At 41.1% G+C, this 14,555-nt stretch overlaps 3 protein-coding genes across 3 annotated transcripts; 2 read left to right on the forward strand and 1 right to left on the reverse strand.

The window, feature by feature from the left end:
• The first annotated feature begins 1,407 nt into the window (after positions 1-1,407).
• LOC145710079 (vacuolar protein sorting-associated protein 4B-like) lies at positions 1,408-4,055 on the forward strand. Its single transcript, XM_081787767.1, has 8 exons — positions 1,408-1,559; positions 1,603-1,698; positions 1,742-1,981; positions 2,027-2,218; positions 2,369-2,540; positions 2,581-2,917; positions 3,123-3,241; positions 3,287-4,055. Exons 1-8 carry the CDS (start codon positions 1,476-1,478, stop codon positions 3,346-3,348), a joined length of 1,302 nt encoding a protein of 433 aa, XP_081643893.1. The 5' UTR covers positions 1,408-1,475; the 3' UTR covers positions 3,349-4,055.
• Positions 4,056-4,080: 25 nt separating this feature from the next.
• On the forward strand, positions 4,081-6,339 carry LOC145710080 (ubiquitin carboxyl-terminal hydrolase 46-like). Its single transcript, XM_081787768.1, has 6 exons — positions 4,081-4,241; positions 4,282-4,647; positions 4,726-4,861; positions 4,907-5,072; positions 5,116-5,303; positions 5,347-6,339. Exons 1-6 carry the CDS (start codon positions 4,113-4,115, stop codon positions 5,571-5,573), a joined length of 1,212 nt encoding a protein of 403 aa, XP_081643894.1. The 5' UTR covers positions 4,081-4,112; the 3' UTR covers positions 5,574-6,339.
• A 432-nt stretch (positions 6,340-6,771) lies between these two features.
• Positions 6,772-7,886, reverse strand: LOC145709079 (uncharacterized). Its single transcript, XM_081786762.1, has 4 exons — positions 7,703-7,886; positions 7,420-7,654; positions 7,010-7,348; positions 6,772-6,968 (listed from the first exon to the last, which is right to left on the reverse strand). Exons 2-4 carry the CDS (start codon positions 7,613-7,615, stop codon positions 6,772-6,774), a joined length of 732 nt encoding a protein of 243 aa, XP_081642888.1. The 5' UTR covers positions 7,616-7,654; positions 7,703-7,886.
• Positions 7,887-14,555: the final 6,669 nt, after the last annotated feature.

A 14,555-nucleotide genomic window follows, 5' to 3' on the forward strand; every position in this document is an offset into this window, starting at 1 on the left:
AATGTCTATTCTTTCTACCTAGCGAAATTTGTGAAACCAATACCGCTGGTTTTTAGTGCCGCGAGAACCATTTTATTGAATTGTTCTCGTATGTTTTCATATTTGAAAGACCAGCCGCAATTGCAATCAACCCAAAAAATGCGGCGAACGAAAGAAGTTGAAGAGCATCTAACCCTTAGATCGAAGCCTGTTCGAAAACTTTTAATTGATTTTTAGAGCGCTAAAGAAAGCTTCTAAGATTTTACAATCAGCAAAATAAGAAAGAGAACTACTCCAATAAGCATTATAAAAATGACACAATAATCGACCATTCCTATACTTCAATCATCGGTCGTTGACATTCACACGGCAGGACGCTCCATGCTCAAAAACTGCATTCATAACTCCAGTGAAACACTCCATGTTTTGAAGAAAGTTGGATTCCTAAAGATCGTAAAGAATGAATTCTGTAAGCGGTCGATTATAGTTTTTCATTTTCCTTATTCATCATTCACAAATCATCTTATTTTGAAATGAGTAAATCTGTTAGACAAGAAAACGAAAGAAATTGTCAACTCGAATAGCTCTTCTTCTGGAAAATTATATATTTCTCGCTTGAAAGCGATTGTGCTTTTCTTTCAGATTAGAATGCATGCTCAAAATTGAATTTCTACCATGGCGCTTACTTGTTCAACATAGGTGTAAGAAGGACTTCTGAAGTCCGTGGAATCCTGGCTTGATTTTGAATTTTCTGATTTTTCGGATCTCTGGGAAGGAATTCTTTCCTCCGATGTTTTATTCTCTGTTTTTGGCTTTCTTTTCAAACCCGATTTTCTTCTTGAATTTCTTTTATTTCTTGTATTATGCTTATTTCCCATTTTGAAAAGTAAAAATAAAACTGCGATACCCGCTCTATATAGACACAACTACAGACAAACCGACACAAAACGACACAAAACGACACAAAACATGGACCAAGAGCCAAAGAAAATCTTCCAAACCGTCGTCGATCATTTTGAGCGCAGCTCGGATAGAAATGCAGCGACGGCGCGAGTCACGCGCCGAGCGAGAAATCATTACTTTTTTCAGTCAATAAGCAAATTTTTTCTAGTTGATTAATATTTATTAACTCAGTCGCCGCTGTATTTTTAAGACCCTGAACTGTTTATATTTTATATTTAAGAAAGAAAAAAAAATAAGGGTTTCGCTATTTTTTGGTTGAAAGACGACCCCACTTTGACGCGATTTTCCCAAATTTTTTTCAAAAAAAATTTTTTTCTAGTTTTCGCCGCTGTATTTTTCAAAGGCATTTCTAGCCACCTGACCAATCAGAATTTTTCTATCAAAGCGGGTTTTTCCGGAATTTTGGTTGAAAAAATCCCGATTCTCGTCGACCCCCCCCTTAAATTTTGAATAATAAAATCTATTCCTGAATTTGTTGCGTCGAGAAAAATACTACTCATGCTCTAGGATTAGAACTCGGGCATTAATCGAAAATGACGATGTTACAAAAAGCAATCGAAATTGTTACCAAGGCCACGGAAGAGGATACTGCGGGCAATTACCAGAAAGCATTTCAGGTAGTGCTCATTTTTCTCGATAAAATCAATCTTATTAATGTAGCTTTATCAAAACGGCGTGGAGCACTTTCTTCATGCGATCAAATATGAAGCCCAGTCTGAAAAAGCAAAGCAAACGATACGTGCCAAGTGTGAAGAGGTTGTTACTTTTAATACTTGCTTCGTAAATTTCTTGACTTTAGTACTTGGCCCGTGCAGAAAAGCTGAAGAAGATCGTGAACAACGAACAAGACCCATCTCAGCAGAAACCGCAGAAAGCGACTTCTGGAGGCGGTGGCTCCGCGGATAAGGAAGATAAAGAAAAGGACAAATTCAACGAGCAGTTGGCGGGTGCGATCGTTGTCGAGAAGCCTAACGTTAAATGGTCCGATGTTGCTGGCCTTGAGCAAGCTAAAGAGGCACTCAAAGAAGCTGTTATCCTTGTAAGTTTGAGAATATTAACTTTCTCGTGACAGTGCATCTTTTAGCCCACGAAATTCCCCCATCTCTTCACCGGAAAGCGAAAACCCTGGCGAGGTATTTTGCTTTTTGGACCTCCCGGAACTGGAAAATCATACCTTGCCAAAGCAGTCGCCACCGAAGCTGACAACTCGACGTTTCTTTCAATCTCCTCCTCCGATTTAGTATCGAAATGGCTCGGAGAGTCTGAGAAGCTTGTCAAGGAAGGGGATTGAAATGCAACGGTGACTATTAGTGTTATCACTTGCGAGTTTATCGAACCGGTTTAATGAATGTGACGCAGCGCTCGAATAAGAATTTAATTATTTCGCGATACCCGTATCGCCGTAGAATTATTCGCAATCCTCTCAAAGAGTTTATTTCAAATGGCTCGTGAGAAAAAACCGTCTATCATATTTATCGATGAAATCGACTCTCTAGTATCCTCTAGAAGCGACAATGAGTCTGAAGCGGCACGCAGAATAAAAACCGAGTTCTTGGTTCAGATGCAAGGAGTCGGCGTCGATAACGACGGCGTTCTAGGTTCGACACCTTTTCCAGAGATGATTGTAGAGTTTTCTAGTCCTCGGCGCTACCAACATTCCATGGGTGCTCGACAGTGCTATTAGACGACGTTTCGAGCGACGAATCTACATTCCTCTACCGGAGGCGCCAGCTAGAACTGCTCTCTTCAAGCTCCATCTTGGCACTGATGATTGCCACTGCCTCACTGATGCAGACTTCACAAAACTGGGCCACGAAACTGAACGATACTCAGGAGCCGATATCGGCATCGCCGTTCGAGATGCTCTCATGGAGCCCGTTCGGAAAGTTCAGCAAGCTACTCATTTCAAACAAGTAACCGGACCTTCACCCAACGATCCAAGCAAAATCGTCAATGATCTACTCACGCCCTGCTCGTAAGTTGGTGCTTTTAAAAGAATATGTGCAAGAAACAATTTTGCTCAACTCGCGAAATACCATTTTTCACTTTTTTGTTTACAAGAAAATGATCTCCATCCTAAGCTGTTTTTACAACTTGGCATTCTGCAAACAAAGGCCAGCACAAGTGTTCATTTACTATCGATCTTGACCATAAATATGCTTTCTCATTGTATTTTTTAGTCCTGCAGACCCAGCTGCCCAAGAAATGTCTTGGCTTCAGGTACCTGGCGATAAACTTCTTGAGCCAAAAGTTGACATGAGAGACATGGAAAAGTCCCTCAGAAACTCGAGGCCAGCAGGTATTTTCTTGTTGGGTTTTCAAAAATATATTTGAATAATTTAAGTTAATGACGAGGACCTGGAAAAATTACAAGAATTCACAGAACAGTTCGGAATGGAAGGTTGATTGCCGTAGCTGTCCACTGATTCGCTTCAGGAAATTCCAAAGAGCAGTTTTTAACTGCTATATTTTAATGTGTAAAATATCATTCATTCTCGAGCATAGCTTGTAATATATAGTCATGTAAACTAGGTCTATCAGCTCAAACGGAAAGCATAGAAATGAACACTACGCCCCGTCGAAGTCGAATTCAGACCTCGTTTATGTACAGTTCTTTATCTTCAAATTCAAACCTTCTTTCCTTCACCTATTCTGGGAGGGGCTTTCTACTAATATCCTCTTCATGTTCTTGGTTAGCATCCCAGTTCCCTAGTTCAAACATGTTCCGCAATTCTTCCTGAAACATAACCGAACCAACACTATTATCATGACGTCAACATACGCATTTTCTCCCACGATTTCTTAGTAATCGAAACTGCTTAAGTTGACATTCATTTATATTGTAACTTTAAATATTATTGCGGCTTACGCTCGCCAATTACCACATTACGCATGAATTAATCAAGGATAAACACTTTCATTTCGTACTTATCTTCAGCCTAGACTATGGCGCTAAAAGCTCAATCATCTTAATTCTTAGATGCTGGTCGTTTTAGAGCCAGTGTCTCTGTCCCTCATCCCCCTGATTTATTTTCCCTTTGGATGTTCAAATGTGAGATTTCTAATATTCTTTAGCTTTTATGCCTTTCGTTCAAAATTATTTGAAAAAGTGACTTCCTGAAGTCAAATGAAAGATTGTTTTCAGAATTTATTTTATCGGATTAGGCTAAATGATCCGGGGTCTGTGGGGGAAGTTTTTTCCACCAGACCAGGACCCTGAGACGCCGAAAATCGATGCCACTCATCACCACGGACTCATCAACTTCGGAAACACATGCTACTGCAATTCTGTTCTACAGGTAAATCGTCCTCATTAATCTCAAATTACTGAATTATTAGGCCTTATATTTCTGCGAGCCCTTCAGAGAACGAGTGCTGGAGTATCGGAAGCAGTCTAAGAAGACAGATGGCTCTCTGATTTGGTGCCTGGCGGATCTCTTTAATCAGCTCTCTGCAAAAAAGAAGAGGCAGCCGATTAAGCCGACAAAGTTCGTTCATATGCTCAAGAAAGAGAATGATGCCTTCGACAATGTACTCCAACACGATGCTCAAGAATTCCTCAATTTTCTTCTCAATCACATAGGCGATACGCTTAGGGATGAGATCGTTCGCACCCACAAAGTGAGCCACGCACAATCCGACAACGCGCATCAGCATAACTCCCATTGCGACTATCAAGAAACTTGGGTCCACGAGCTCTTTGAGGTGCATTTCATATAAATATTTATATAATGTATGTTGGTGGTTTATCTAATATTTCGAATAAATTGACATCTATTCTAGGGAGTGATGACTAATGTGACAAGATGTCTACGTTGCGAATCTGTGAATCAAAAGGATGAGCGATTTCTTGATTTATCCGTCGACATTGAGCCCAATACATCTATTAATCACTGCCTTAAAAGTTTCAGTGCCACAGGTAAGCATAACGGAAACGTTGATTGGCCCACTAACGCAGCTTCAGAAACACTAAAAGGTGAACACAAATATTACTGTGAGGTGTGTTGTTCAAAGCAAGAAGCACACAAAAGTTTGGAAATCCGAAGCTTTCCGAAAGTTCTTGCCCTGCACCTCAAACGATTCCGCTTCGAGGACGGAGCACGCAGCCATATGACAAAACTGAGTTATAGGTAGACTCTTTGGATTGCATTGAAACTGATCCGACTTCTTTAGGGTTGTTTTTTCTAGACAATTACGCATTCCTTCTTCAAAATACTCGAAAGATGACGGAAGTACTATTTTGTACGAGCTTAACGCCGTTGTTGTACATTGTGGAAAAGAAATCAATCGAGGTCATTACATAACGCTCGTGAGGGCTCATCCTAACCACGATCAGTGGCTGGTGTTCGACGATGAAGAAGGTATGCGTTAAACTTTGATCCAATCGGGTAAACTGATTCTTAGTGGACTTTCTGCCGCAAGCGGAGTTGGAGACTTTCTTCGGTCTGACTGATTCCAGCGCCGGACGAGGCAACCTGGAGTCGGCCTACATTCTTTTTTACGAGCGCGTCAACGAAGAGGAGCGCGCCAAGAAAGAAAGTAAGCAGAACGCGGGCTCAGGCGACTCCTCGGCCAAATCAGCGAAAGAAGGGAAGAAGAACAAGAAGCAGCAGCAGCACTCATCTGATTAGACCCGCTCAATTGCTTCATTCTTTCCATTCTCTTTTCATAGCATAATGATAATAATTTCGATATTATAAACTATGATATTTAAGTATTCTAATTAAGCTCATCAAGGCTTTGAAACATACACGTCCTATCCTCCTTGTATTCTTCACCCATCTTTTCGATTTAACTATATTTCCAGCGCCGTTGATTGATTTCCTTCCGTAGTGATAAGACACGAGCTCTAGATCGTTGGTAGGGGCGAAAATCCCCTTAGTAAAGAACACACTTACCAAATCCAAAATTCGCTTTCGCGCTGCTCTTTGCTCGATTTATCAAAAGAGCTGCATCTCTAATTAGCTCAATTTTTGTTTGAAAGTTAGTGAAAGTGAACAAACGGCTGTACAATCTTTCAGCTTAGCTCTAATTGGTCTTTATTTCCTCTAGAAGATTATATCTTTCTTTTTCATTCTTTGGCATTCTGTTTTACGTTACATGGTTTAATTATGGCTCACCAGGAAATCTATTATTTGAAACACAGTAATCTAGCTTCAACTCTCCTTGCCTCTGATTTGTATATGCTTGAATAATTAAAGACTTTAGATCGGAGCAATTCCCATTCAAAACTGTTATTTCTCGCATGAGCCCTAATTATCAAACTTATAAAGAACGACAAACATTGATTCTACAAATGTTTTCCTCTAGTTGATTACAGCTCACTGCTTTGCTGTATATAATTATTATTGATGTTTATTTATATAAGCAAATTCATGATTAACTCAAGTTCAACAATACAAATATTCTGGTTAACCCCTATACTCGAAGTGGCATTCTGCCTACGATCCCACTAATCCCTGATTAGTTGAGATCATGATCCGCGGTTTATTATTAGCGCTTATTTCCACGTAATCGACTAAAATTGTACACTTCGGGTATAGGGGTTGACCCCTATAACCGCGAAAAATAAATTACTTCAATCAAAACGTTTTGATAATTTCAAAATTCGAAAAGAGTTTCTGTTTTGGAATGAGCTTTTATTGCAAAATCGCATGTGTCGTCGCAGGTGTGGCAAGCAGGGGAAAGAGAATCGAAATTTTCTTCAAAAATATCTTGCAAAAGAAAGAACGAAATCTTTGAAATCTTTTTTTTTTTCAAATTTATTGATTTTTTATGTTTGCAGATGATAGAAGAAGAAAGTTTCATCAGTGGGATGCTTTACGTGTGCTACTCGTGAATTCTGATCATTTCATCGACATCGAAGTATGACCGGCAGTGAGGACAGTTACCATCGTAGCGTTCGCCTGCGAGAATTTGATCGAAGCAGGACCTGCAGGCAACATGGCCGCATCTAGTAAGGGCGTATTTACGCCTTGCAAAATTGTCGCCGTACTTCTCCAAGCAAACTCGGCAAATCGTAGTGCCTAAAATAAAACTATGATTGGCATTTTAAAACGGTTATTACCTGAGCTCTCATCATCACCCTCGTCATCATCCCTGTTGGTGAGGGCGTGATATTCGTAAGACAGTTGCTTGTATCGCATGGACACCTTGTCCATCGCTAGATTTCTTTTCCTAAGCGTTTGTTCCGCGGTTCCCTGGGCTCTCTTTTTCTCTTCCAATTCTTTGTCAGTCTCTTGAATGCTCTTCAAGGTTTTCTCAACGAGCGATCTACGATTTGCTTGAAGACTCTCCAAGCTTTCAATCTTCTTTCTTATCTTCTCAGATTCCTCCTCCGCTTCTATTTTATCTCGCTTGGTTTCCTCTTTCATATTCTTGACAACATGCAGTTTTTTCTTCTGGGCTTAAAGATTTATGAGTATTTATAAATAGTAATTACTAGATCAGATAAAATTTCGAATTATAAATTTCTACCTTTCTCATTCTCTGTTAACCATGTAGAAGCCTTCTCGCAGCAAGCTCCAACATAGAACTGCCAGAAGGTGATTCTCTCCGACTTGCAGCTTCCCTCAGTAGAGAATACTGGGCACTTGAACTCTGCATCGGAGTCTTCGAAATTTCCGTTTTGAGTAAGGAGATCGACGTGTGTCTTTTTGCGCAGGTTCTGCATAGTCTCCCGTTGTCAATTTTCATAGTCTCTTCAGGTACTCTGAAATGTTTAAAGTTAGAATTAAAACTTTCGCTCTATCAATCTTACCCATCGCACTCTGACCCGTCGCATTTTCCGAATTCTCCATAGGATGTTACGGAACCGGGATGAACCACCTCGAAGTCATCAGGCTTCTGAATTCTGATCTTCTTTGGCGATGGTGCAGATTCGGGAGCATCTTCTAGAGTACGAGACCTGAGTTTCATAATGAATTTCAATTTTTAAGGTTTTTGTTGTGACACGGATTGTTTTTTCTGCCGATTCATTGGTCTGAAGGCGCATTTATACATGAGCCCTATCCAAAGGAGGGCGCCAGATGCTGAGAGTCCCAGCCTGAGACCTCCAACCGAGCATCCAACCGGAGGTTAGTCGAATTTGCTGATGTTTTGATGATTATCTCTACCTCACATTTAACAAAAAAACTTATTCTTTTTCTAACTAAATGTTGTGTATTATATATAAGAAATCGTTTTTATTTTAATTTATATTATGTCAAGTTCTCTCGATGTTAATATACTAACCAGCTGAGATTATCTAGTATCTTAGATATCGTATACGATGGAGGGGTCGACGAGTATTTTTTGTACTTATTGAGTTTCGCCATTTTCGTTTTATTCTTGAAACAATTTCTTTCTTCCTGAACAGTCAAAATTTTCCTATCTATTCAGAGTTTTACGCATTTTCGGTCACGGAAATCCCGATTCTCGTCGACCCTCCCCCCCTAAAGCCAGCGGGAAAATTCTCTCGATTCCTGAATCCCTTCCGGCTCTTCCTTATTCCTCTTTTCGTTCACTTTTTACTTAGATTTCTGTTCTCCAGCAGTGAATATTTAAGAAAAGACCTATCGTAAATGTTATTTCTATCGATAGTTAAATTGGAATCAAGGAAGAAAGTCTGCTAGACGGCGCTTATCAGTGTGGTCCCAGTCTGAGTCATCAAGTCCCTTAATTATCCAATCGGGATAAAATTTTAATACGCAGGCGTAAACTGAACTTCAAAACATGGCTCTCACAGCTTGCGCTTTACCCGTGTTGTTCGTTTCACGGCCTCCATTTTTCTCTAGAACCGTCACGTGATGTTGTTAGGGACCGGGGTATATAAAGCTGTGATTCGCCGAATTTCATCATTAGAGAGAAAACAGAGAAAACGCTCACATCCCTTTCACATTTTTTTCGATTCTTGCTGCTTTACCTTAAAAACTTGAGGGCAGATGAATATTCATCAAATTTTGACAGAAAGTGCAGCTGTACATTACCTTTGCTGTTTAATTCCTGATTTCAAGAACCAAACTACAAAATTTAAAATATCTTCAGCAGTTAAGAGAACCACGAGTGATGGCTGAAAGCGCCAAACGTATGTGGTCACCGGACGAGCTTGAACCAAGTCTTGGTGACTCCTTGGCTAAGAAGGTTTGCTTAGCTCCAGCGCTTGAGAACGACGCGGATGCTCCAATTGAGATTCCGGTGGCTGCGACTGCTGAGGTCACGACTTCTGAAGTCTCTTCTCTTGAGGCCTCGACTCTTGATGACTCGATTGTTGATCTCTCGACTCCTGATGTCTCGACTGGGGACGGCTTCATTGCTGATGTCTCGACTAATGATGTCTCCACTGCTGAGGTCTCGACGGTTGAAATACCAAATGATGATTCGAGCATGGATCTGACTATTGACTTGACTAAACCTCTTGACTTGTCTACTCGTCCTCCCCGACGAAAAGCTTCCATGGTTAACAAGCAGCAAAAAGTCGTGAAAAAGGTAATGCTGAGTTTTCTCTGAAACTGAGTCGTTTTTTAAACTAATTTTAATTAGTACCGCCCACCGCTCATCTTGTTCCCCAAGAGTCGAGCGGATCGAGGAAACAAAACTTCCACTCCGAAGGCTTCGCGATCTGAGCTGTCCAAGATGCGAGCCGAAGTAAAGAAGGCCCGAAGCGAGAAAAAGCCCGCCAAGAGAAGCGCCAAGAAGCCGGGCAAGGTGGAGGCCATCGTTGACATCTGCGGGGACGAACCTGTCGAGACTCTTATTATTGACTCGGATGATGATGAGTTGCCGCTAACTCAAAGCCTCCGAAGCTTGAGTATTCATGATCGTCAGCGTAAGTTTTAATGGGCCCATCTACCTCTAAACTTAATTTTAAGTCGTGATCCCGCAATTGATAATCATCGACTTCATGTGCCGACGGTCAAAATTAATGAAGATTGCCTTGGAAAACGCCCACCTAAATGGTCTTAACAATCTTCCCCTAATGGGCAAAGAAGCGTTCACTAAAGTCCAGAAGTACGAAGATGTAATCAGTGCTCGCACTATCGATTTGACTATGGACTACTCGGCTGGTCCAGCAATCCTTGATAATGAGGTAAAACGAATTTTAACATCTCTTGAATTGGAAAATTATGTTTATTCAAAATAAAAAATTCCAGGAGCACGTCGAAATCATCGATAACCGCCCAGTAGTCCCCGTCGACTATCCCGCCGTCGTCGACTATCCCACTCCAGCCCTGATGCCAGTTATGGCCCCTATTCCGCCAAATGAATGTGGGGAAGTATCAAATCTTCAATTCCCTAAAAAGATTTGGTACATCGTAAACAACCCATTCTATCACTGCATGTTCTGGTCGGGACGAGGGTGCGATGCTGATGTACGTGCCGAAAACGGCCACGGAGATGCACCAGGCTCCACAACATTTGTGGTATGTTTAAAACTAAAGAGAACACTTAATAAATGAGTTTAAGATCAACAAAAAATGGGTCCTCCAGCCTGGACAGGTTCTGGATGTCAACAACCAGACCCTCTTCACGACATCAAACTATCAAAGTTTGATCCGTCAGTTGAATCTCTATGGATTCAGAAAAGTCAAGCGATCCGCTGAGGATCATACCTATGCGGTAACTCGTTTTAACCTTCAACTTCTTTAATTTTTTTTCAAGCAATTTCGGCGCAACATTTCAAGGATCGTTGATCCCCTGACTTCGAGGCCATCCCAAAGTGGTGAATTTGATGAATTCCGCCACACCTTTTTCCGTGAAAATCGCGAACATAAGGTTAAGGTAAGACTCGATGTAGAAAATAACAGCAAATTAAAAATAATGGTTAAGTTCATCAAGCGACAGAAGCCCTTCAAGCCAACCAAGTCCGTTTGCGACCCACCAGTATTTACGAAGGGCTTCTCTCATAGCGCCGAGCCCGTTCGACGATCTTTGGCCCCGATTCCGATCTCGGATAAAGATTCCGAATGTGAGTCCGACACCTATTCCGACGACTACCAATTTGCCGACGATGAGGTCATCGATTTGGCTCGAATGGCCATGTCCGGCGAAACGGTTTACAATCCACTCGGCGACGGAAACTTCGAAGAGACGGATGATGACAATGGTGATGACCCCGAAGCTGCGTTCGGCCCAAAAGGAGCTTCATCTTAAAGATCTCCTTCGTTAGACTACGAATTCTACTTTTAGTAAAAGTCTTTTCATTTATCAAAGCTGCCACTTATCTTTCCATAATTCTTATTTCCGTAAATATTTCTGCAATTTCATATAACCAATAAATATATTTTTATATTTACTCCGATTCAAAGCTCGTTGTGTTCTTAGAAGTATCCTTTGTTATTCACAGCTAGTTGTGCCTTTCGGCGTATTAACAGATTTCATTAGATGAAATCAACAAGGACGAGTTTGGGCAGGGTTTGAAAAGTCACAAATTTTGACTGAGCATGAGCACGGCTGAGCAAGGAGAGCTCAAATTTTGGCTGAACCGTCAAGCCCCTTTAATTCAAAAATCTTGGAACGGGGCTGAGACGGCCCGAAAGAAGTAATATTTTTGAAAATAAAGAAAAGAAGAAAATTTTTGCTCAGACGTGCTCAGAGAATTTGAGCACGTATTTCAGAGACTCGTGAGCATGAGCACGGGAATGCTCAGATTTTATTGAGCTTGAGCACGACACGCTGGGATTTCCGTTGAGCTTGAGCACGCTGAGCATGCTCGGTGCTCATGCTCAGACTTTTCAAACCCTGAGTTTGGGGTCACACTCTTTCCGTAAAATACAATTGAGAAGAGGCTTGAATGATTGGAATGAGAGGAAGTGATAGAACACGGACGTCATTTTTTGTACCAGAGCTCCTTTGCATATTTGATCGAGTCCAGTGAATTATTGAGCACAACGGTTGAGCACTTCCTGCACTGTCTCTGTACTTGCGGCCATTAGAACTTTCGCGTCAAATTTGTGCATTGTTTAAGCGAACTTTGAATGTTTTTGGGATGATTGTAATCTCAAAGAAACTACACGAGCCTACTTGAAGTTACAGAGACTCAAATGGGAAGTAGAGATAAAAAATCCAAAGAAAAGAAATCAAGAAGAGATCGCAGTCCTGGTTCTAGGTCCAAATCAAGGGTAAATGTCGTTTTTTTTGTTTATACGTAGCGATCGATTTTTATATATTGTTGATACGAATATTTATATTAGAGAAGAGATAAAAACGAAAAATCTCGAGAAGATCGAAGCAAAAAGAGCAGCAAGAGACATCGACGAGATAAAGAATCTCCGAGAAGGTCAAAAGAGCGCAAATCCAAGGTATTCCTCAGTCACTTTCGCCGAAGACAAGGGTTATCTAGGATAAAAAATCACGATCACAGAGCAGAGAACGACGAAAGAATGGAAAGAGCTCAAAGAAAAGCTCAAGAAGAGATAGATCAAGGTCAAGAGAAAGGCGAAAAGATCGCGGAGGAAGAGACGACCGTCGAGGAGGCGGAAGGGATGATCGTCGAGGGGGAAGAGATGCAGACAAATACTCGGGTTCTTATTCGGATGACGTTTCTCGAGATGAAAAATATGGAAAGGAGACGGATGAGTACTACGAATATGAAAACTACCCGGATAGATGGAATCAAGTTCATGCAGCACACAAGGTCTCCTACGCTCTTAGTCATGGAAACAGGACATCAGATGAGGGTGGCAACAGATGGCCTGTTACTGAACAGGTAAAATGTGTATTTTAATTGATATAGCTACTTTGCTTAGCCCCGGCGGGATGACAATCGAAAATTCAAATTTCGAACTGTTGGAAATCTAACAAGACAAGCATCTCGACTCCATCGCGAGGCTGAAGAACGGGGCCGTTATGGCGATCATTACGATGAAGAACATGATGATTTCGATGATGATGACGATTTTCGAGGAGGAAATACAACTTCAGGCCCAAGTTCAAGATTCCCGTCGCAGCACACTTCTAATCATACTTCGCAATATGGGAATGGTATTTTTACTTTATACTGCGTTGTGACTGGGCAATTACATTGATCTAAAAGATAGACTATGTAGTCCTTCGCTATTCGAGTCAAATGAATACCACTGAAAAGTTCGAAAAATGGAAGCCGTGGCCCATCGCAACAAGGTCAATACTCTCTTCAAGGCGGAATGCAGCCGACCCCTAACCAGCCGCATAATCAAATGATTGGATCAAGCAATAGAGTTTTTCCTCTTCCACAGACAGCAAATCAACAACATCAACTTTCTCCACGCCCCGTACCTCAGTCTTCCTCATTTACTTGATATTAACTTATACTTAGGGTTTTGGTGGTCAAATTTTGAGTCCTGCTGGTGGTCGAATGCAACAATTAAATCTGGTGCAAGGGAATATGATGAACGGTCAATTCCCAGATCCACGAATGAAACTGGGAAAATCATTCAGAAAAGTCATGTTTCTAAATAGACTTTTCTACAGGGTAATCTATTCGAAATTGCGGCACGCTTATCATTTCATTTAGACTCCAAGCGAAGATGACAAACCAGTAAAAGTTCCTTCGAAAATCCAACCAAGCTCTTTTGCGAAGAGCATCTTAAAGAAGACAAACAGGTAAAAAAAGGTATAAAAATCATGGAAAAGCGTTTTAGTGACTTTTCAACTACTTCCGCTAAATCCAACGGTGATTCAACCAATGGAGACGACAATACAAGCATAAAATCGTCGTCTGGTAAAGCAAATGAAACAACAGAAAAACTGAAAGTAAGCGTTATGCTGATCACAAGGGAAACATATTTTTTCTAGGCACCCGGTGAAATATTAAAACCTGGCTGCATCGCATTTGAGCGGAAAGTGCTAAAGTCGCTATCCGATGAATCTCAAAGGTACCTCGAAAATGAAACATCCTCCTAGATAAATTCTGAATATTTATTCCTGAAATCATTAAGCGAATCAAGAAAGGGGCGAGAATGGAAGGTAGATATCTTCGAGTGCTGTGACTACATGGATACTTGCCCACTTGGCATTATTCCCTGCATGCTTGGTGCAGAATTGGCCGAGGTAAATATTACATGAGATTTCTCAAAATCTTTACAATACCCCTAGAAAATATCCGAGCCGATATCATCGTTCCTGTGCTGCGCAGGAGTTGGTTCTGTTCGCACAAAGTTTAGAACGCGACTTTCTATCGTCGGTGACGCTTGTGGAGACTGCGCACTCAGTTTCTTTTGCTGCTGCTGTGTTTTATGCCAGCTTGCGAATGAGGTTGACAAAATTCAAAACGAAAACAACGAGGAAGAAAGTAGAGGCAGCGAAAATGTCAAAACACAGGAAGCGCCGAAGGAGAAGAAAGATTCTACCTCTGAGGACGAAGATGACGACGAGGATGAATCAGATGACGATTCAGACGATTCCGACGATGATGACTCAGAAGAAGAATCGTCAGATTAATGGCTTGTTACTTCTATTTAATTTCGTAAGATCATCTCACTGCCAAGATAAAATACCCTTTCAAGAGTTTTCGCGTCATTATTTGTCCGCGTTGATTTGTTTCGGAAAGTTTTCAAAAGGATAAAGATGGCCAATAATTCTTAGCAGAAGGAGTCTTGTTCTTTCTTCGCAATCTTCGGCAATTTTTATTAAATACAAATATTTTCTTTGTTGGT

Source organism: Oikopleura dioica, chromosome XSR, assembly GCF_907165135.1.
Source record: "Oikopleura dioica chromosome XSR, OKI2018_I68_1.0, whole genome shotgun sequence".
Classification (NCBI taxonomy): Eukaryota; Metazoa; Chordata; class Appendicularia; order Copelata; family Oikopleuridae; genus Oikopleura; species Oikopleura dioica.

What these genes read in the sequence shown, in the direction of transcription:
- LOC145710079 (XM_081787767.1), top strand. Translation starts at nt 1,476, where the DNA reads ATGACGATGTTACAAAAAGCAATCGAAATTGTTACCAAGGCCACGGAA. An exon ending in GAGAGTCTGAGAAGCTTGTC is followed by an intron (nt 2,219 to 2,368) that starts AAGGAAGGGGAT and finishes GCAATCCTCTCA; the next exon opens with AAGAGTTTATTTCAAATGGC. An exon ending in CAGAAACTCGAGGCCAGCAG is followed by an intron (nt 3,242 to 3,286) that starts GTATTTTCTTGT and finishes GAATAATTTAAG; the next exon opens with TTAATGACGAGGACCTGGAA.
- LOC145710080 (XM_081787768.1), top strand. Translation starts at nt 4,113, where the DNA reads ATGATCCGGGGTCTGTGGGGGAAGTTTTTTCCACCAGACCAGGACCCT. An exon ending in GGGTCCACGAGCTCTTTGAG is followed by an intron (nt 4,648 to 4,725) that starts GTGCATTTCATA and finishes CATCTATTCTAG; the next exon opens with GGAGTGATGACTAATGTGAC. An exon ending in GGTGTTCGACGATGAAGAAG is followed by an intron (nt 5,304 to 5,346) that starts GTATGCGTTAAA and finishes ACTGATTCTTAG; the next exon opens with TGGACTTTCTGCCGCAAGCG.
- LOC145709079 (XM_081786762.1), bottom strand. Translation starts at nt 7,615, where the DNA reads ATGCAGAACCTGCGCAAAAAGACACACGTCGATCTCCTTACTCAAAAC. An exon ending in GTTAACAGAGAATGAGAAAG is followed by an intron (nt 7,349 to 7,419) that starts GTAGAAATTTAT and finishes TAAATCTTTAAG; the next exon opens with CCCAGAAGAAAAAACTGCAT. An exon ending in GGGTGATGATGAGAGCTCAG is followed by an intron (nt 6,969 to 7,009) that starts GTAATAACCGTT and finishes GTTTTATTTTAG; the next exon opens with GCACTACGATTTGCCGAGTT.